This window comes from Naegleria gruberi (genome assembly GCF_000004985.1).
Source record: "Naegleria gruberi genomic scaffold NAEGRscaffold_2, whole genome shotgun sequence".
Classification (NCBI taxonomy): Eukaryota; Heterolobosea; class Eutetramitea; order Acrasida; family Naegleriidae; genus Naegleria; species Naegleria gruberi.
This window is the reverse complement of record NW_003163325.1, coordinates 568,112-590,131: the sequence shown is the minus strand read 5'-3', so window position 1 is coordinate 590,131 and position 22,020 is coordinate 568,112. Positions and strand designations below refer to the sequence as shown.

General features: G+C 32.7%; 8 protein-coding genes across 8 annotated transcripts; 5 read left to right on the top strand and 3 right to left on the bottom strand.

Annotated features, from left to right (window-relative positions):
* Positions 1–794: 794 nt before the first annotated feature.
* On the top strand, positions 795–1,229 carry NAEGRDRAFT_61946 (uncharacterized protein; the record flags this gene model as incomplete). Its single annotated transcript, XM_002682854.1, has 1 exon — positions 795–1,229. One exon carries the CDS (start codon positions 795–797, stop codon positions 1,227–1,229), a length of 435 nt encoding a protein of 144 aa, XP_002682900.1.
* A 1,209-nt stretch (positions 1,230–2,438) lies between these two features.
* NAEGRDRAFT_434 (uncharacterized protein) lies at positions 2,439–4,525 on the top strand (the record flags this gene model as incomplete). The annotated part of the gene is made up of 3 exons (XM_002682853.1): positions 2,439–2,541; positions 2,591–3,884; positions 3,928–4,525. Coding segments are annotated over 3 exons (1,995 nt in total), but the record flags the coding sequence as incomplete, so codon positions are not given.
* Positions 4,526–4,930: 405 nt separating this feature from the next.
* NAEGRDRAFT_61944 (uncharacterized protein) lies at positions 4,931–5,329 on the bottom strand (the record flags this gene model as incomplete). Its single annotated transcript, XM_002682647.1, has 1 exon — positions 4,931–5,329. The coding sequence occupies one exon, from the start codon at positions 5,327–5,329 to the stop codon at positions 4,931–4,933; it is 399 nt and encodes a 132-aa protein (XP_002682693.1).
* Positions 5,330–5,549: 220 nt separating this feature from the next.
* On the top strand, positions 5,550–5,936 carry NAEGRDRAFT_61943 (uncharacterized protein; the record flags this gene model as incomplete). The annotated part of the gene is made up of 1 exon (XM_002682852.1): positions 5,550–5,936. The coding sequence occupies one exon, from the start codon at positions 5,550–5,552 to the stop codon at positions 5,934–5,936; it is 387 nt and encodes a 128-aa protein (XP_002682898.1).
* A 683-nt stretch (positions 5,937–6,619) lies between these two features.
* Positions 6,620–8,041, bottom strand: NAEGRDRAFT_61942 (uncharacterized protein; the record flags this gene model as incomplete). Its single annotated transcript, XM_002682646.1, has 1 exon — positions 6,620–8,041. One exon carries the CDS (start codon positions 8,039–8,041, stop codon positions 6,620–6,622), a length of 1,422 nt encoding a protein of 473 aa, XP_002682692.1.
* A 546-nt stretch (positions 8,042–8,587) lies between these two features.
* Positions 8,588–9,051, top strand: NAEGRDRAFT_34873 (profilin). Its single transcript, XM_002682851.1, has one exon. It carries the CDS (start codon positions 8,605–8,607, stop codon positions 9,001–9,003), a length of 399 nt encoding a protein of 132 aa, XP_002682897.1. The 5' UTR covers positions 8,588–8,604; the 3' UTR covers positions 9,004–9,051.
* Positions 9,052–9,906: 855 nt separating this feature from the next.
* On the top strand, positions 9,907–19,504 carry NAEGRDRAFT_61940 (uncharacterized protein; the record flags this gene model as incomplete). The annotated part of the gene is made up of 7 exons (XM_002682850.1): positions 9,907–10,562; positions 10,605–11,077; positions 11,126–11,340; positions 11,572–11,830; positions 12,796–13,047; positions 13,094–13,407; positions 13,451–19,504. 7 exons carry the CDS (start codon positions 9,907–9,909, stop codon positions 19,502–19,504), a joined length of 8,223 nt encoding a protein of 2,740 aa, XP_002682896.1.
* Positions 19,505–19,578: 74 nt separating this feature from the next.
* On the bottom strand, positions 19,579–21,960 carry NAEGRDRAFT_61939 (uncharacterized protein; the record flags this gene model as incomplete). The annotated part of the gene is made up of 3 exons (XM_002682645.1): positions 19,579–20,379; positions 20,459–20,850; positions 20,895–21,960. The coding sequence occupies 3 exons, from the start codon at positions 21,958–21,960 to the stop codon at positions 19,579–19,581; spliced, it is 2,259 nt and encodes a 752-aa protein (XP_002682691.1).
* Between the last annotated feature and the right edge of the window lie 60 nt (positions 21,961–22,020).

Here is a 22,020-nt window from a genome sequence, read left to right as displayed (position 1 = left end):
GACCTCCAGTTGACAAGTAAAATTTACGTAAGAAATCTCTTTCGGATAGACCTTCACTGTCACTTTCAGCAAAGAACTCGAGTTGTTCTTTGAGTCTGTCAATTCTCCTTTGAAATTTTTCCAAATCTCTCTTGTAACCAATATTACGATCACGAAGAAGAGAAGATGATAGTTTGTTACTTCTTCCTTCTGCGCTCCGAGCAGAAACTATTACCATCATCAAAAACAGAACGAAAACAGCAAGGACAGGGGCTTTCATTTTTTTTGATTAATAATTCCTGAAACAAACTCCGCCCTGGTATACCACCAATTGTTATGAATGCTATCTTTTGGGATTAGGAAATATCAACCAATGAAGAACAACTTTGTTATGATACAAGCACCAGATTGTTGACCATTTTTTTTATTTATATACCAATTAATGTTTGGCGCCCAAAATTTCCCGCCTCAAATCTACATTTTTAAATTTAAAAAAAATGTTTTCTCCAGCTAGTGAATATGTTGCCCCTGCAGTGCAAAATTGGCAACCACTGTTGGTGGAAGAAGATGATGAAATGTAAGTAGTAAGGGTTTTTGATAGTATTCTTATAAATGACTAACAGTCTTGTTGAACCAGTTATGAAAACCAAACCTTTGGTTTCTGTTCTATCGAGTTTAAATAGAATGGGAGAGGATCAACAACGAAGAAAGATGGAACAACAAGATGAAGTTATTGATTTTGATTATTCAAATAGTACGAGTTTCTACCTGATAAGGAGCTGGATGAATTTGCTGAGGAAACAAAGAGAAATTCAATGGTTGTAAATAAGGAAGGAAAAGGCTACTCTTATCCTCATCCAATAGATAATTTCAATAAGAAAAAGGCAGCTGGAGTTGTTGGTTACTATAAGAGCGTTCTTCCAAAGAATGAGAAAAGAGGTACTAGGCCATCATCTGCTCCACCAACTAGGCAAAATCAATCCTCTGTAAAAAATACACCTAAGAATAAGGTTATCCCTAACAAAAAAGATATACCTAAAAAGAAGCAATTAAGAATACAGGTTGACCAAAAAGATTTCCAAACCATTGTCGAAGAAGAACTAGGTTCAAGCCCAAGTAGTTCCATAGCAAGTGCTGGTGAAAATAGGAGAACGACCATGATGAAGAGTACTCCTAATACAGCTTCCAAATACTTTAATTTGGCAGATTCTGCAGATGAAGGCCAAATTGATCTACATCCAATGTATTAATAAAATATTGCTTAAAATTGTTAGATTGTTGTATTTGTAAAATTAGTTAACATTAAGGATGATTTTCTAAAACTATAATCTGTTAATCTCTAAAAACACCTATTGACACGTGTAACAATCCATGATCAACACCCACCAACGGTAAAGTGAAATTCTTGAAACAATTCAGAGAAAAATCTTTCCTAGTTAAATATACAACCGATTGACCCATAAAATCATCGGAAAACATATCTCTATCCATCACTCTAAATACAATATCCACAGAAAGAAGCTCACTATCAGTCACTATAAATGAAAAACTTTCATCCCAAACAGGATTCAAAGTCTTTTTAACAACACTTGTAGAGGGTGTTTCATTAAATCCCTTGACATATATCTGACACCTTTTCCAAATTCATTCCAAATAAACATTAACCAATGAATTACAAACTTACCATGGATCTAACAAAGTAATTCCATTTGCATAAATTAATTTCAAAAAGATAAACACACTGACACCAATAAATTCCAAACTTACCAGCCTTTCCATTTATATCACAAACTACAAGTTCCTCACCCTGTACGACTCTAGTTTAGAATTATTAATTCATCCATCAACATACTTTAATAATTTTAATTTTAATAACGTCACCATTTCGTAATGTGAGAAAATCATTCGCACAGAATAATGGTGTTTTTTTTTCTTCCCTCTTGAATGCTTTTACAAAGTGTAGATCGTTAGTAAAATCGTCTCGTGAAGAAGTGGATCCAAACTGAGTAGGAAAGTGTTTAGCCATTTTTTTTTAAAATTCACTGAAGGAAACTTGATTGGTGACAGTTCTTGTTCTTCATTAATTTCGGTTGATTTCCGAATTTAATCTTTTACAATTATCTCAGAAATAAAAATTGTTAAATCAATGATTGATTAATTGTTTTTATTAAATTTAAAATAATATTTGGCGCCAAAATTGAATTTAAAAAAAAATGATGCCAAGACAAAATGTGCCCACAATCAACAACTCGAATAATTTTAGCAGCAATAATACAATCATACAACAACAACAACTTTCCGGATCATCAGAATATAATACAATGATGGGATCGAACCACTCTTCTCTTTCTTCTTCACTTTCATCTCAGCAAGTGATTGGTTTATTGAAAAAACTGGTCAAGATTAATATTCCCAAAAGTAAAATGCAAACCGATGAAGAGTATGAACAATATGTAAATAAGCAATTGAGATTTTTATCATCATTACTTTCAAGTAGGATTTCTCCGACCCTTGTTCAAACACAAGATCAAATTTTGCTCACAGAAACTATCAAGAAGAGACGTATGTAGCTACATTGAATAATCCCAATATTTATCTTTTATTTTGATAGTTGCAAGAGAAAACAAATCGGATACAATTTTTCAATTCTCACAATTATATCACAAACTCAATTCAAAAACTGTAATTCAAAACAAATTCAATCTAGTATATTTACTCAATTCTCTAGGAATTTTCAATTTACAACAAGATAATTCTGTGTCATCCTTAAATATGACATTCCAAGACAATTTATTCAAACTCAACTCTACCACACCACAAAGGCAAGAAAATCCAAGAATGCTTCAATCACAGGAAATTAGGCCTAAATCATCAACATTTGAACAATACAGACAATCGTACAGTGAGCAAGAAAATACAAAATTTGAAATTGCCGAATCTGTACTGGTAAGAGACATCATTTACACCTTTCAAGGAATTGATGGAAAGTACATTAAATTTGATATTGGAAGCGAACGATATATTGTAGATACAAAAATTGGAATACCAAAATCTACTCGACTACTAATGAGCAAGTTGTCAGAATTAGGTTGGCTCTACAAAAAGGTAAAAAGTTTTGTGGATTCTGGAACATTGAATATCACCTCAAATGGATTGATTGTGCAGAGTTTATGTGCAGCCATCGACAAGGAACTTGTGGATTATTACAAAACAATATCTACACTCGAAACACATATTGAAAGTCAAGAGAATACCAATACACCCGTGACTTTCAGAAGATTGGCTGTATGGGCTATTGAACCAACAGAGATTATGAAAAATTTGGCTGTATTGGCAGATTCTTGTAAATTTAAAAAGGGGGGCATATTGATCTCCACTATTTTCACTTTCCTTAAACATGGAGATCCACTAGTTCAACAATTATTTGTTAGAATTCTAGATCATACCTCTTCTCCAATATTTAGAATGTTAAAATCTTGGGTTATTGATGGAGAATTAGAAGATCCTTACGCAGAGTTCTTTATCAAGTCAAACCCGAATATTGGCATTGATAAACTGTGGGCACTGAAATATAGTATAGATGTTGATATGGTCCCTCTCTATATTGACAAGCAATTGGCAGAAAAAATTTTGAGAACTGGTAAAACCATTAACTTTATCAGACAATGTTGTAAAGATGCTGAATGGGCAATGGATTCATCAACCAAGTCATCTACAGATGGACTGGGATTCCACAATATTTCCAAGTTGGAAAATGTTGTTGATTGTGTAGCAAAAGTTGCCAACAAGAGAGTAATCGACTTAATGCTTGATCAATTCAAGTTTTTACTTCATTGTCATGCCATCAAACAATATCTTTTACTTGGCCAGGGTGATTTTATTCAACATTTAATTGAATTGCTAAAGTAAGTTTTTCACGAATAATGTATCTTACATTACTGATAACAGCAATGATTTGAAAAAGCCTTCCAATGCAATTTTCAAACATGACCTTCTTGGTCTGCTAGAGAGTGCAATCAGAGGTTCAAATGCCCAATTCGATGAGCAAGATGTTCTAAATAGATTGGATGTTGCACTAAAGGTTGAAGGTAAATCAAATTCTAATACAAATTCTAGCGATGTAAATGGATGGGATGTTTTCTATCTGGATTATAAGATTACAGTTCCATTGGATACAATACTAGCAAAGCCTATTATGAAGGTTTACCACAAGATATTTAAATTCTTGTGGAATATTAAGCGAGTAGAACTATCACTCAATGAAAATTGGAAAAAGGTTGTCCAACTCATTCGTTCCATTCCCAGAAAGAAGACTACTGTTCTTTCTCAATTATCAAATGCCTTGAACTTTTCAATTCTATTGAGACATGATATGAGTAGATTTTTGAAGAGTTTACAATTCTATTTAATGTTTGAAGTAATGGAGTGTGCTTGGGATAAATTCATTCATGATGTCAAATACTTGAGAGATAATGATGGGGACTTGGATCAATTAAATGCTGCCCATTACGCTTTCCTTACTGGCATTGCTGAAAAGGCCTTCCTTGCAAAGACTCAAGTCAATACACGACTCCAAGTTGAACAAATGCTCATTATCATGAACAAGTTTATTGGTTTACAAGATATTTTATGCTCTATAGCAAGTAATCTTTTGAGTAGGGTTGAAAACTTTATGGATGACGATGAAGATCCAACACACGACTATATTTCAGATGAGGATAAACAACAATTGACCAGCCTTCAACAATGTCATTCACAACTTTTACTTGTCAAGACTTCTTTTGAAAGACTCTCCAGTATTATTAATATTACAACCGAACACTAACAGCGTCAATTCAAATAGTAATATATTTGAGATTTGAATAAAGATGCTCTTTTCAAATAACACCAAGATGCCAACAATTAGAAAATAATAGTTGTTTATAGTACAAAATTGCTTTAAAAAATTGGCTTATTGGTCCTTGTAAACCTTGCTCATCAATTCGAAACTCTTAATAAATGGTCCAATCATACTTGGATTCTTAATCATACTAAAGTAGTCTCCCTTAAGGAATTTCATCCATCCCATTGTGTAAGCAGATCCCAAAGTTGTCATTCCCATTCCATTCTTCATATAATACACCCAATTGTCTTCACTACATCTAATATCCCAATCCAAAGTTTCACCTTCATAAACCTTTGCTTCAGAAGCAGTACCTTCCTTGATAATCAAAACAGTTTCTGGATTTTCCTTTCCTTGATATCCATAACCAACATTGGCATTGAAATTTATAGATTTGAGTGTTGATGGAATGGTTTCATCTTGATTCCACAAGGTTTGGAGTTTTTTCATGAATTGAGTGTTGAACATTTTTTTATGATTTGTTTTATGCTTGTTTCTTTACTTCCTCTCAGCTGTGTCTCTTATTTATACTCTGCACCCAAGCAGTTTGGTACTGGATGGGAGAAATAAAGCGGCGAAAAAAAAGTCGCCTTTGATTTTTGCCAGCCATTTACCATTTGGGTCGTTGTGTAAACCGGTTTAAAAATAAATATTTAAAATAAATATTTAAAATCATATTGTAAAAAAAATGCCAAAACAAACCAAGAGAAAGAATCAAGCATCCTCCTCTGATGTCAATAAGTCATCAAAAAAGATGAAGGAATCATCAGATAGTGATGAAATTATTCCTCTCAAATTTGATACAATGGATGATGAAGTGTTTTATGAAATTTGTACTCATCTTGATGCACAAACATTTAATAATTTATCTCTGATCAATCGGAGGTGTAATGAAAAGTTTAATACTTGTTTGCAAAATATGATCGATTATGATGAATTGGAAGATGCTATGGCAAAAAAGAAGATTTCTGTGCCATTCATGATTTGGCAAACAAATAGTCAATCTAAAATATTTAAAAAGTATAAAAGTGCACACAAGTTGAGTTTGGAAGTTTATTTTAAAGCTTTAGAGTAGGTATTAACAATTTCAATTAAAATGGAAAAATTATTGAAGGAGACGTCCTGGAGGAAATTTTGATGAGTTTATTTACAGGTTTACAATGACATTTTCTGGAAATAAGAAACCTGAACTCAAGAAGGGAACAATTAATAATTGGGATGGTGAGATTAGTGCTAGAAAGATGGGTAATTGGAATCATTCGAGAGATTCTCTCAATCTCTTTAAAAGTTTATCTGCACTTTCTTTCGCAAAACCAAATTCAAAAACAGCTGGTACCTATACCTTTATAAAAAATACTGTGACCGATATGAGGAGAGATTCAGAGGAATATGATACTGAGTGGTCTTCTATTGAACTGAAGGCAGATTTTGATGGTAAAACAATATTAAGATACCACCAAAAGGCAATCTATCCTCAAGATTTGTCACTTTCTCTTAGAAGAAGAGAAGAAGCTTCCATAAATCCAATTCCAGAAGCCACAAACATGTTAAATCATCTGACTCAATATTGTGGGCTGCTAAGACCAAATAATGAAACAGAAAGAAATTCACCAGCATGTAGTGAACCAGCAGGAAGAGAAATGAAAAATTTTAAACAAGATATTTCATTGGAAAGGTGTATCGATACAGTTTTTAATTAGAAAAACTCATGTCAGGTTTTTTAACTTTATTTGATATTGTACAATTGGATTTTTGAATTTAAAAACCACGAACAATTAAAGAACCAACTCCAATATAGCTCTCTTCTTCTTCTTCCTCTTCATTAGGTTCCTTAACAATTCTCAAATGCTTTGCAGATATATTATCCAATACAATGGTGGTCAACTCTTGACTGATATTACTCAAAGATACAGAATCAAACCATTTAGTACCATTCTCAGAGTACTTGATACAACATGGTGACAAGTAGGCTGTGCCCCAATCTGGCTTTCTGATTGGTCTAATATCCAATGAAACCAACTTGTACACTCTATCAAACGAGATTTGAATGAATGGACTATTTGAAGCAAGAGTGCCTGCTCCACTAGATTTTCCAGAAGGGTCTTGTAATGACTGATAAGTATTTGTTAACGATTCATCGGCATCTGACATGGTAATAGTATAGGTGAGTGGTTTGGAAATTGTTGGTTGACTTGGAGCAACCGATTCATTATACATGTGATGGTATGTGTAGAATTTAAACAACCCCAAAGCTACATAACCTTCTTCAACTCTCCTTACTCTCCAATGAGTTGAAACAACTGCCTGTGCAAGTGAAATAGGAGCCGATTTATCATGCACATCAGTCAACTTTTGAAGTACCTTCCAATCAACTCCATTATCAGAATATTCAAGTAAAAGGTTATGGGAATACTTGACACCCCAATCCTTCTTTGTAAGTGAATTGATTGCAATATGAGTAATAGGTTGAGCAGGTGTCAAAAACACTGCTTCAATATAGCTATTGATATCATTATTTGTAGCAGCACCAACTGATAAATCAGAAGCATCCACGAGTGAAGCAAAGGTATTCTCAGTATTTGCAAACTTGGAGCTCATCTTGACTCTATATGGAATTGAAATCATGTCAATAAAAGATGTTCCACTTTGATCGAGTGGAAACTTTTCTATATCTAAACCTCTCGTTACATTACCAACTACTTGTCCAAAACATTTCCACTTTCCTAATCCAATATATTCAGAATCTGTCTTGACACGAATTGAGTTTGTTTCAATTGGTGATTTGAGAATAATTTCACAATCTGGATTGTCACCATCCAATGAAATAATTGCCAAATGTTGCCATTCATTGCCCTTTGTAAGATATTGAACTTGACAACCTTGCAAATATTCATTTCCCCAAACATCAAGAGAACAAGCTCCAATAATCATTCTTTCAATTCTGACAGAATCTCTAAAAATCAATTGAATGAAAGGAAATTCTTCACTTTCACTCAATTCTCCAGTGCATACACCAATCATTCCATCTTCCTCATTCAAATTTTCCAAATTATTACCACAACTTGTATCCATTGAACTCATTCTCATATCATATGGAACGAGAAGTAATGGAGCAGTAGAGTTTGATGAATCTGATTCATATGCTGACCATACTGTTGCGGCATGATAGTTGTATTCCATAATGTTGATGAAGAAGAAGGAATGGGTGGAAAGATTGATGGATTATTAGTGAGTGGTGGAGTGGTGATGGTGCTACTAGTATTATTAGTATTGGAGTTGATGGATGGTTGGTGTGGTTGATAGTTGAACATTTTTTTTAATTTTGTGGAACCAACCAAGTTCATCATTGTGACCATTCGAATTGCAAGCTTGTAATTATGTTGAGTTCAAAGTTAACTAACATTTATTATAATATTATAAAAACCTAAAGAGTATTCAAATGTATTTGGAAAATAGATGTTTACAATCAAGAGATTTACATTTTCTACCTTATTGATGAAAGATACAATATTAAACACACAAATACTGTAAAGAAGATTTTCATTGTAAATACATTCGTAGTCACAATACAATTTTAGCCCCTTATTTCCTTGAATGGCACTTGTCATTACACGACATGTTAAATTTTTGAAAGACAAGACATTAAACCTGTCAATCCATTATGATGAACAAACCTATTTAATAGGTACACATCAGCAGCAGCATTGTATTATTAATTTCAAATATAAATAATTTAACACAAAATGTCTTGGACTCCTTTCGTTGACTCTCAATTCGTTGCTCCATCAAATGGTTTGATCCAAAAGGGTTTGATCATGGGTAGAGATGGTACTATCTGGGGTGTTACTGATGGTTGGGCCGTCACTGCTCAAGAAGCTAAGAATTTGGCTGGTCAAGTTGCTAATCCATCTTCTGTTCCTGCTACTGGTATTACTTTGGGTGGTGTCAAATATATGGGTTTGGTTGCTGATGAAGAAAACTTCCAAGGTTTCTCTTCCACAAAGAAGCAAGGCGTATCAGGAGTTGTCTTGAAGTCAGCTGTCATTGTTGGTAGTTTTTCTGAACCACACAAGAATCCAAATGCTTACTCATTCTTGAAGGGTGTTGCTGATTCATTGGTCAATGCTGGTACTTTGCAATAAGCAATGTATATCTCTTATTAAATTGTACATATAATGTGATTTTTATCATCATTTCCTTTTAATTGTATTAACATGTTAAATAATGATAGAAAGAAAGATTTAGGAAGCAATCGGAAAGAATTGATATCAATTTCATCAAAATGTTAATAATTGCTATATTACTAAAACATTCAAGAAAATTCCAAACGATTAATCCAATGTATACACATAAATAATATTAAGAAAATAATTTTAATAGTCCAACAACAATATTGTTACTTTAGTATGGTAGGAAAGAGATGAAAGGGAAAGAGTAATAACAAAATTATCGTTACAAAGTATCCTAAACTCTCAAAGAGCAAAAACAACCGCAGACTTATCAGCAATCATCTATTTGAATGTAAATATTAAAATTATCATTAAACCAGACACTTACGTACCATCATCTGAGCATACACACAAGCTAAGTACTTGGGTAGCCAATCCTGTCGATCTAACATTTCTAAAACCAGACAAATTATTATTCTTTCCGCCTTCTTGTGTTATGGCTTGAATAGCTGTCGATGAGCTATAATTCATTATATTATTTTGTTGTTGTGAAGTGGTGAGGAATGAAGCTGCTCCTGAAATCTTGAAACTACTACTAGAGGAGGATGAAGTAAAATTCTTACGGAGGGCAGATGAAGAAGCGAATGAGCGGATGGCTCTACAAAAGTTTTGTCTCATTTTTTAAACAATTTACTTGAAATGATTAGAAAATTTACCTCCAATTTTTTAAAATTCCTTAATAATTGTAATATAACTTGGAATGATAAGAGTTGAACATTTTAATAATTTTAATATTAATTGAATTGATTTGAAAAGAGTAGAGAGGTTACCGTTACACAATTTTAATATCCACTTGTTTTGATTTTCAAAAAAAAAATGTCAAAACAACAGGAGAAGAAATTAATGACGAATCATGATGATAATGACAATTCCGAATCATCATCGGCATCAATAATATATTGTTGTTCAACAGAACGAATCAAAAATAATTTAATAGTGTGGATTTTATTTTCTCTCTACTTGTTTGGAATTTACTTGACATTTACTGGATTTTTTCCTTTGGGTGATAAAATCACTTCTCAATCGAATAGAAATTTAGAGGAAATTAAAAAAGAATTGATAAAGAGTTCAAAATTGGAATTATTAGAAGAAAATAATCAACCAAAGGTCAACAAGATTGTTTTTATTTTAATTGATGCTCTTGGATCAATGAGATTTGACAATGCACTGAATAGTGATGATACATCACTACTTAGCTCTATTCACAATAGAAAGGAAAATTTTATATGGTTCACAAGTTATGCTCATGCACCAACTGTTACCCTTCCAAAATTGAGATCACTTGTAAATGGTCAAATGTCAAATTTTGTAGATGTTGTAATGAATGTTGTCACTGAGGATCATTCCACCGAATCGAATGATGGACCAGATAAAGAGTTGAAAAGAAAAATAGTTAATAGTAGTGGATTTTTGTATAATTTGAAAAAGGGAGATTGGAAAATTTTACTACATGGGGATGAAACTTGGTTCAGGTTGGTAAGCCAATCTGAAAGTAATATTTTTCAATCAAGAAGTGATTCCACACATTCTCTCTATGTGACAGATACTGTAATTGTTGACAATAATGTCACACGACATATCAATGAAGAAATGCAAATGCAAAACAGTTGGGATTTGATGATATTGCACTATCTTGGATTTGATCATCTTGGACATATGCATGCTTCTGAAATGGAATTTAAAGAAAAATTTCAATATTACAATGATCAAGTTTTCGAACCAATTCTATCTCGTATCAATGATACTCTTTTTGTTATCGGCAGTGACCATGGAATGACCAATGATGGAAATCATGGTGGTAGTACACCAATGGAAACCAATGCAGTGTTGGCTTTTATTCATCCACTAATCCAATCAAAGGAAACAATTTACAGAGGCACAGTTAATCAAATAGATTTCTGTCCAACTATTTCACTCTTGACCGGTGTTCCAATTCCAGAATTGAGTGTGGGAAAGATTATTCTCGATTTGTTTTTACCTTTTGGTGGTAAGTTGAATAATATAATATTGATTATATTAATAGTAATTTTTAAAGAACAATTTACACTCACAAGTATCATTTCCAATGCAGCTCAATTGCTGCAAAATGTGAATGATCAAGAATATATTGAATATTTGAAAAGATGGGAGAGTGTTGAAAATAATAACTTTAACAGAACTAATCAAATTGAAAATTATTTCGACATACTTTCAGATATGAGCTCTAGGCTCATTAAAAAGAGCGGGAGTATTCAACTGGGAGCAGTCTTAGTAGGTTTAGCGTTCCTTACCATTTTTGTTGCACTTCTTGTGTTTTTGCTATATAGGAACAATTCTTTGAGGAGATTCAATATTTCCAATGATTATATATTTGTTGGAATGATTATTATCCATCTGGCAAGTTATGGATCGAGCAGTCTCATTGAAGAAGAACACCATATATGGTACTACTTTGCAGCATTTATATTACTATTTATTTTCTTCAAATTGGAGAATAACAAGTGGATACTCGCCATGTTAGTATTGGATTCCATGACAAGAAATTGGAATGTTAGCGGTGTCAAGGATTCCCAATATTCGGAAACTCAAACCTCGAAGAGAGAGATTATTGAAATGGCATCTTTTTTGATTGCACTTTTTCTAATGGCAGCACATTATTGGAAGTATCATGAATTGAATGATAGAAAATTGTTGAGAGGGGCCCTACTCGCTCCTTGCATTTTGGTATGGTGTTATGTATTGGATTTTAAATTGTTAGAGGGTCAGTTGGGACTTTCTGATAGGATTAATATTGTTATTATCAATGTGGGATCATGCATAATGGCTTTACTAGTTGCCATTATTTTGAGAACAGAGAGGATTATATCATTCATGCTATTTTCTTTCATTTGGTTCCTGAATGAGCATACTTGTAATTATCCATTGATTTTAATTAGTACAATTCAGGTTATTCTATTGAATCATGTCATGAAGAGGCACCACTCTCTACAAACGAAGCGTGCGAGAACATCAATCAGTGGAACCTTGACTGACTTTTCCAAATTGTTCATTTGTCAAATATTTGCATATTCATGCTATTTCAGGTTTGGTAGAAGTATTTCCATAGCCAATATTGATTTTTCTATTGCTTATCAAGGATTGACTTTTTATCATCCTCTTTTAATTGGATTTTCCCTGTTTGTTAAAATTTACGCTCCAAGAATGATATTTGAAATTTTTGCAACCATTGAAATGGAAAATGATTGGACCATCCATAATAGAAAAGGGAACAAGTTCAATGTCCAGGTATACAATTTATTATTGAGGTCTGGAAAAATCTTAATGAGCGGATTTGTCCTCCTCCTCATGCAAAACCACTTGTTTGTTTGGAGTGTATTCTCTCCCAAGTTTCTTCTCGATTCTACTCTAGAGACTTTGTATCACTTTATTCTCTTTGTTACACTTGCTCTTATTATGTAGATTCTCATACCATTTTCTTTCACTGGGAATGGTGCTGAGAGAGAATGAAACAAGTGAAATATCTTAACCCGTTGAAGCAACACAGTGTTGTTGTTGAACTGTAAACAGCTATTCGTTGGGAGTACTTGTTGAAAATCCATAGAGTTCCAAATTCAATTCTCTCCATTTCCCTCCAAAAAATCCACTCTCAGGAGAGATTTCTTTGTGCCGCTCTTCATTTTAAAATTAAGGCTTAAAAAATGTTCAGTTCCAAACTATCATCCTTAGCAAGTGCGGAGGATGATATAGAAACTGCTAATATTCAAGGATTGAACAATCACGTGAATGATAACGGTATTACATTTAGTGCAGGTGAAGAATGTAAAACTATGGAAAATTTAGAATATTTAAATCCAAAATCAGTTGATTACTTTAGGAGAGGAAGATTAAAGTTAGGAGATATTTCTGCTAACTATAAATACAAGCAAGTGTTTGAGATTGAAAAACAATTCCCTCAGACTCTCACTCTCATGTTAAATTGTAGGTTTTGTATACTAAGCATTATATAATTTGATTTTAATCATAGTAACCTCGGGTGATATTTTAAATGCTCTTCCTGATCCTCCAAAATATAAGAATGAACCTCAAATGGGTTTATTTCCGAAACATATTGATGTGGACAAATACAATTCAATAAGATTGAGTGAAGAAAAGACACCATTTAAAAAGTTTATTCCTTCTAAATTTTCTCCTCATTTACCTCCATTGAAAAGATTTGATCAATTTACTGCTCAGGAAACAATATCTAAACCTGAGGATATTTATTCAGTACAACCTCAATTTATTCAAAAAATTCTTTTGGAAAATATTAGAATCAAATCGGATAAATTTCATCAAAGGGTATGTTTAAAGTGGAAATATTTTAATAGTTAATCTTTAATAGTTGTCCTCATACCAATATTGTGTTGTACTTGTAATGAGATGTATGAATTTGGATACCCTTGTTGGTATCAATCTACCATTACTAAGAGTATTGGATGTTAGATTTAATAACATTTCTGTAATGGATAATATTTTACCAATGCTACAAGCATCTCCATTCATTGAGCATTTGGTTGTTATGGATAATCCAATAGAAAAAATTGGAAATTGGAGACCTATCCTAATTGGAACATGTCCAAGAATAATTTCACTCAATGGACAAACAGTTTCATTTTCAGAGAGAGAGAATGCAAATGATGTCTATGGAACTGTAGTAAGCAGAAAGACATTTTCATACCTTAAGTGGGATGAAAGAATGAATGCTTTATGTGAAAGATTAGAACTCGAGTCTTGGCAACCAGAAAATATTACTACACTATCCTTATCAAATGCAAGACTGACCGAATTTCATATTGGAAATATGGTGAATATCAAGGAATTAGACCTTTCAAAGAATAGTATTACCACTATTAAAGGTTGTGGGTTGGAAAGATTAGAAAAACTGAGAGAGTTCAACATTAATGATAATGCAATTTCTGAAACTCACTGTCTTAGAGTGTTAACCTATATTCCTTCGTTAAGAAAATTGTGGATTTGTGAAAATCCATACGATACAACTGAAAAGGAAGAAAATCGTATTTGGTACTTTATTGTTTACTTGACTATTAATTTGAAAGGTGATAACCGTTGTGTAGGCTTATTGGAATTAGATGATATCAAGATCACCATCGAGCACAGACTTAAATCTATCAAAATTTTCTCAGACAATATCCAAGATGATGATTTACGTAGATTGAGATGGAACTATTCAATTATCAATTATTTTGGTCACCATCAATTGAGGCAATTATGTAATGGGCAATACATGTCTATTGTTACCAAGTTGATTCTTCCAAAATGTGCATTAACTTTGGCTGATTTGGGATTTTTCATCTCACTTGAATATGTTGACTTGTATGGAAATAATCTCATCACTATTAATGGCATTGAAAATTTGAAATCTTTAAAGTTTATCAACTTGTCTGGTAATCCTAAATTGGATAGAGATCCAGTTATTAATTCTCTATCAAAACTTAGTAATTTAATTTATGTAAATATTACATCTGATCTTTCCAAATTACAATTTGATAGAAACCTTAATTCAACCGAGTCAGTGAGAAGAGCATCTGTGCTCAAGCTCCTTTTAGATAGAAACGACAGACTTCTATTCTTGGATGATATCAAGATTGATATTATTGAGAGGTCAAGAATTATAAAGGTCCTGAGAGACTTTTCTGAAGTTGAAGAGTTAAAATTCAGATTCAACCTTTCTATTGTTGCTCAGGTGGTTAATTCTCCATTGACAGACAAACTTAAACTTTCATATAAGGAGATTGTAATTGGTAAAATGTACGATCCTTCTCTTATTACCAAGCTTTACTTGAGAGATTGTGGCTTGAAGGATGTGGGTACAGATTTCTCACATTTTATTTCCCTCACATGCTTGGATATTTCTCACAATATGATCAATAATATTCTTGATATTGGTTTGGAGAAGTGTAGAGAAATCAAATATCTTGATTTAGGATTTAACAATATTTCGAACAAGTTGGTAGATATTACCAATATGTTACATCGTATGTACGACTTGGAAATGGTCTCTCTTTATGGAAATCCAGAATTAGAGAAGCAAAAGAATTACAAAATTAAGATTTTGAAAGATTTAAATAGTTTGAGAGGTGGTCTAAAACTAGTCATATTTAACACTAAAATTACTAGCCAAGAACGTCAATTGGTATGGAATGAAAAAGAAGAGACTAGACTTCAAAAGGTCATTGAAGAAAAGGGATATCACCTCAGCAAGGCATTCTCGATATTTGAAATCAATTTGAACGAATCAGGTATTGATAGATTGGATAACTATATTGGAGCTTTCAAGAATTTGGAAAAATTATTGTTGAGAGGTAACCAATTCAATGCCAAACTTTCTGTTTCTTGTCCTGGTATTTTTGAAATGAAATTGTTAAAGATTCTCGATTTGAGAAATAACAAACTCACCGACTTGGATGAGGTGATTGCAATTGTTAACCAAAACCCATTCCTTGAATGTTTAGGTGTTTATACATCTTCTGATGAAAATGAAGATGCAAACTTTACTCAATACACTGAGCAGCAAGTGAGAAATACCATTATTTCCAAGACTCCTAGACTTGCAAATATTTTCTGCCCATTATGGGAAATTGATGAAAAGGAAATTACTGTGAATGAAATTGTAAATAATTGGCCACTTTCAGATGGAAATCCCAAATCATTCCAGTTCCAAGCCTCTATTTTCAAAAAATACTTGCAAACAGTTAAGGAGAGAGAAATATGGAAAGTAACGATCAATCAAGTGAGTATAGTATCATTGGATTTGTCTGGTTCTGGTTTGGACTTTATAGATTTTTCCAATTTCCTCCACTTGAGAAAATTATCCCTAGCAAAGAATTTGATAACAGATACTGCATTAACACTTTCTGGATTGGAAAAGACAGAGCTTGAAGAATTGGATTTACAATACAATTTAATATCCAGTGTTGATGTTATCACCAAGTTTATTGATAATAAGAAGTCTCTTAAAAAGCTCACCTTGATTTATAATCCTATTTACAAGATGAATATTCAATCAAGATCTATTGAAAAGGAGACAACAGATCGTGTAATTGCGTCAACCTTTGAAACCTCACACGAATATACAGAGACACGTAAGAGTATCGTTTCCAAACTTCAATCTGCTCGTTCTCCAGATTGGATATTTGAGTTGGATGGAAAGCTCGTTACAGTCAGTGAAAGATGTGATGCCATTGCAAAGGAACTTACTTTCCACGAATTGGAACAAACTCGTTTGAGATTAACTCTGAACGAATGCAAATATAACGATACAGAATCTCTTACATTAAAGTTGAACTATAAGGGAATCAAATTATTGAACAGCTTGAAAGATTATCATTTACTCACCCATTTAGATTTACGAGGTAACTTGATCAAACAACTGGATAAGGCATTGTTTTCAAACTTGAAAAAGTTGCACTATCTCGATATTAGAGATAATGATATATCAGTTCAGGATGAACAGCTTATTTTGAATATAATTGGATCTTCTGGATCTTTGCGTACCCTTTACATTCAAAGATGTGGCGGTCAATTATTCTTAGATCCAGCAAAATATTACATTCAAGTATTTTCAACTTTGCGTTTATTACAAAATGTTGATGATTTTACTAATCCCTTCCCACTTTCTAAATCTCAATTGCTTGCTTCACAATTTTTACAAAATCATTACAATGTATCACCAAACTCTCTCACAAATATTCAAATTGATGATCAAATCAATCAATTGAACCAATTCTATACTTTATTATTGTCTCTTTCCAGTCTGGTCACTCTCTATGATACAACACTTGTTTCAAATGTGAAAAATAAGGAAAAGAGTAGCTACAACCTGGGAGGTGTTGCTCCTCCTAATGAAGGAGGTACCACTAGTACTCAACCTCTCAGTAGACAAACAACCATTGTTGATAATGATAGAAATCAAATGTATATAGGAGCTGAATCCAAAATTGAATTGATTGGACCAAAGTCTGTCTACTTTAAATCATTTAATATTCCTGTGAGTGATTATAGACTCTTGCTAATGTCTCACATTAGAACTTTGGATGAAATTGATGGTAGAATGGTCACATCCAATGATAAGGCCATTACAATTATTGAAATTAATCGTTTGAGAAATATTATCGAAAGAAAAGGATTTGCTCTTAGACCTGTACTCACTTATTCAGCAGTGAGAAATTCCATCATTGAACAATTATCAAAAGAACATTTGAATGAAACTGTTAGAGGTTTATTCTCCAGACACGATTCTGGACCCAAATCTCCAACAAGTCCATCAAGTCCAACTAATGCAGCTAGCAATGATCCAAATTCTAAAACAAAAGCAATTAAAGTTTCACCTACCAAGAATTGGACAAATATCACAACTGCTACTCTTCCACTAGATGAAACAATTCCTAATTATCATCATCCAGGTTTACTCTCGAATGATAAGTTTTCAGACATGATTTTGAAGGATCCTCATGGAACTTTGGTACCATTTGAATTTATTCAAGACAATTATTCTAATATTAAGATTTTACAACAATATCAAGATATTCTTCTACTCAAGGGTGAATATACCAACTTGTTTGATGGTGTATTTGAAAAGATTTACTTTTTACTATTTGCCTTTCAATTATATTCTATTTGTTATTCATTCTCAATTCCTTGGCCATACTATTATAATATGATTATCAAGTACAATGTTCTATCAATTAATAGTTTGGATTTAATTTGGAAAACCATCAAGTTTAACAATTACTATTTCATATATTCATGGGAAATGATTTTACCAGGGGTTTTCCTAATATTGTTCCTGCTGAACCCCAACTATAAGACATCTGTAAAATTATTTGTGAGCAAACTATGTTGGACAATGTTTACATGTATATGTTGCTTTATATTACTAATCTTTATTGTTGCTGCTGGTTCATTTGCTGTCTTTCCATCAACATATGACGAATTTGCAAGAGGAGAATTACCAAGTGCAATAGATGTTTGGGGATTATTTGGATTTTCTGTTGCAGTATTGCTGTTGTTATTTGCTATTTTTGTTGTATATCTTATAATTTATAGAGTCAAGTATCAGGATCAAATGTTTTTCATCAACTTTATCAAGATTAGACAGCGTTTATTGTGGATTGTCTTTACAATTTTTTACTTTGTTTGTGTGAGAAGTATCTTTTCTACATTTGAATGTGAAAGTAATATGGTAAGATTGGCAACAACTAACAGTACCACTGTTCCAATATGGATGGTTGAAAATTACAACACGACTCTCTCTTTCAGAAATACTTCAAACTTACGTATATTCAATAATGAAGCATGTCCAGAGTCATTATTCAAACCTCTTAAATTCCCAATCATGTATTGGGTTTCTATTGGATTTGGTATCTTTTATTTAATTTTAATTCCATTCATGATTTTCATATTTATTTACAAGAATCACTCAAAGATTATCTATGAAAATTCTATTAATGATGATTTATTATTACTCAGAAGAAAGAAAAAGGAATACAAACAAAAAATCAAAAAGATTGATAATAGTAGCACACCTATTAAGGAATCCATATCCACTGAGGAAAGAAAGCTACTTCTCAAATCTATCAAGAAGAATGAGAATATCATTTTCAAAAAGTATATCAATGGTATTAGAAATAGTACGAGTAGTATTAGTGTTGTTTTTGAATCATTCAAAAATATGTTTAAATATCAATTCCTTTTCTATGTGTTTGAATTTATTACCATGACTTGTTTGGTTTCATTCTTGAATACCAATCTTGTTCTTCAAGCACCTATTGGTAGTGGACTCATGTTCATTGTATCCGTGTACATGATTCTATTTAGACCTTACCATGACATTACCCTTTCCATTAGTAGCTCCATTCTTCACTTGGTACTTTCATTCAATTTATTATTTGGTTATTGGTTATTGAGATATAAGGACATTAAGGAATTGGGAATCGATTGGCTCATTATTTCTAACTCTAATCAATCCATCATTTTATACGTTATCAATGGAGCAACCATTGCTCTCCTGTTGATCCTCAACTTTGTCATTCCATTCATTAGAAATTATGTATGGATTAGAAATGAACTAGTTGTCGAAGAGGATGATGAACATAAGGCCAAAGATAGACGTTCGAAGAGAATGTCTCTGAGACCTCCAACAATGATTGCCAATTCAGCACCAGCTATTTCTGGTGGGTTTGATAATTCCAATGAAATTGATTATGCCTTTGAGAATAGCTATTTCGATGTATTTGAGCAACAAGAAATTCCTGCTATAGGTAAGGAAATTGTTGTGAGTGAGAGTATTGAAATGAGTACAATAAGAATGGATGCACCACCTCCAAGATACTCGCTTGTTACTAAACCTCCAAGTATGCCAGTTGTTAGACAATAATCAATTCTAACTTTCATTCAACATTAATAACATTAATGATTGAAATAAAGATATTATCACAATACAACAACATTTTATTTCTTTTTGTCCAAAAGTAATTGTTGTTGAGATATGGCTGAAAGTTGTTCAAACAAACCAAGTTCCTTATCTAGTGAAGCAGTAGTGGCAGATTTGTTTTGACTTTGGTTTGCTATTTCAGCAGACCATCGTTCGAACATTTGGCATTGAGTAAAGTTGATAAAGAACTTTTCATACTTTTTCTTGTTATTCTTCTTCTTATAGTCCAAGAACACTTTGGTATCGAATATCCACTCGGGTGTATTCTTCTTCTTTTCAGTATTAAATTCAGCATTCGGCTTGATAAATGCCTTGTAATCTCCAAATAATTTAACAAAGAACATTAAAAATGTGTCTTTTGCCATTGCTACTTGATTTGAATTCTTTGAGTTTTTGATTTCCTTGGCGATAGCTGTCAACTTTTTAATCAAGTCCTTATTGCTTGGTAGTATCTTCTTTTGATCCTTGAGGGTAGAAGGTTCTGAAACCTTTCCAGAATCGATATCAATGTAGAGCACTTCTGCTTCTACTTGTCCATCCTTCTTCAGCTCCTCAATATATGGTTTGTGATTACTGAGGACACCAATGACAAATGGGACAGGACTACAAACATAGTCAACCAATGATTGAGGTAAAACTGGAATGAACACATGTTGCCATGTAAAAGGATACAATATACTAATCATTGCCTGACAAAATGCAGATAATTTTGAAATGTCATTTGAAAATATGACCATTCTTCTTTCCATTAATAAAAATGCAAACATGGTAATTATATTGTCAGCAGAAAGACTCTCGAATAATATGTTGAAATTAATCTATTATTTGATGATAGAATTATTAATAATACGTATGTTGGATATTAAAATCAAAATAGGTTTGTTTCATGAAACTTACGTATTCCAACATTGGATCAGCAAGAATAGGTCTAGATAATTTAACTTCTTCCTGTTGACCTGTCTTGGGATTTACTGTCTTGACAATGGTGCAGGTACCTGGTGATGGAAATGGATTAGCTAGTACACTTTTAAGGAAAGTGAAACAGGCCACATTATTAATTTCATTTCTTGTTTCAATATTATCGAGTATTGTAGAGAATAATCCAAAACATGAGTGTGAAGAAATGATGCAGTAAGTTTCTGGCAATCGTTTCCCAGTACCTTTTGGAAGCATTCTTCTGCAGTATCCATACTTTCTAGTACCATCTATTTCTGTCAAGACAAAGCTATATGTTTTCTTATCACCACCTGATAATGAAGTCCCCTCCTTAACAGTATCAATATCAGGAACTAGTGACTCTTAGCTTTTCATATTAATTTTTACAATAACTTACAACAAAATAATGGAATTGACATGACAAGTTTCAAGTCTTTTGTACTTCTGACATTTTGTGGTGGAAATTCATAATCTATGAAAGGTTCCAATTTGTCTGTTTGTTTCAGTTTGACTACTACCACAACTTCAAATAGTTTCTTCTCTGCACTTGTTTCTGGGTCACTTCCTCTTTGTATCTCAATACTAGAATGTCTACTTGAAGAATTAGACCCACTGCCACCATTCGAAGTAGAGCTGGTAGTTGGTGTTGCTGGTGTTCTTTTCAATTTTTGTAATTGTTTAGCCAATTCATTATTTACATCATTATTAGGTGATTCCATTCTATTGATTTTCAATGGTGGTGGCAAGTATCTGGTATTGTCACTTGATATTTCAGTCTTCTTGTTTCCAAAAGATGTTCTCTTTTCTTCCTCAATTTTAGATGATTGATTATTTACATTGGTTGTTTTGGCAAGAGTTGATGCAGATAAAAGTCCTCTTGAATCATCAGAAACCATTTGTAATCCTTTTATCCATGTTGATGCTTGCATTGGATCTTTTTTAATTGGCAATGCAGGAACAGAGTGATTATGGTTATTGGAATGATTTTGAAAAGTAGTAACAACAGTAGGATTAAGAGTTGAAGGTGTAATATCATTTTCATGATAATTTCGAATTGGAATTATTGGTAAGGTACGATGATGATGATATTGTTGATGAGGAGGTGAATTATTTGTTGTTGATTTGTTAGCATAAATGGTTGATTCAGAATTCATATTATTATCAGAAATAATAGATGATGAATGTTCCATTGTTGAGGTTGTTCGTTTAGGAGGTTGGGGAGGTGATTGTCGATTAAAAGGAGGAGGAGGAGGTTGGGGAGATGATTGTTTTTGTACATTATTTGGAGGAACAGGTGGTAGACAACGTTGTCGAGTTGGTGTTATTGTTGATTCAACAGTGTTATTATTATTATTATTATTGGGTGATGATGATGGAGATGATGAATCATTATTACATGTTAATTCAGTAGGAGGTATAGAGTTTAGAGTTTTAGAATTCCGATTATTGGAAAGTGAGTGCATATTAATTGACGTCCAATGAGAAAATATAGATGAGAGATTAGAGAGTAAAGGGGTTTTTTC

What these genes read in the sequence shown, in the direction of transcription:
- NAEGRDRAFT_34873 (XM_002682851.1), top strand. Translation starts at nt 8,605, where the DNA reads ATGTCTTGGACTCCTTTCGTTGACTCTCAATTCGTTGCTCCATCAAAT.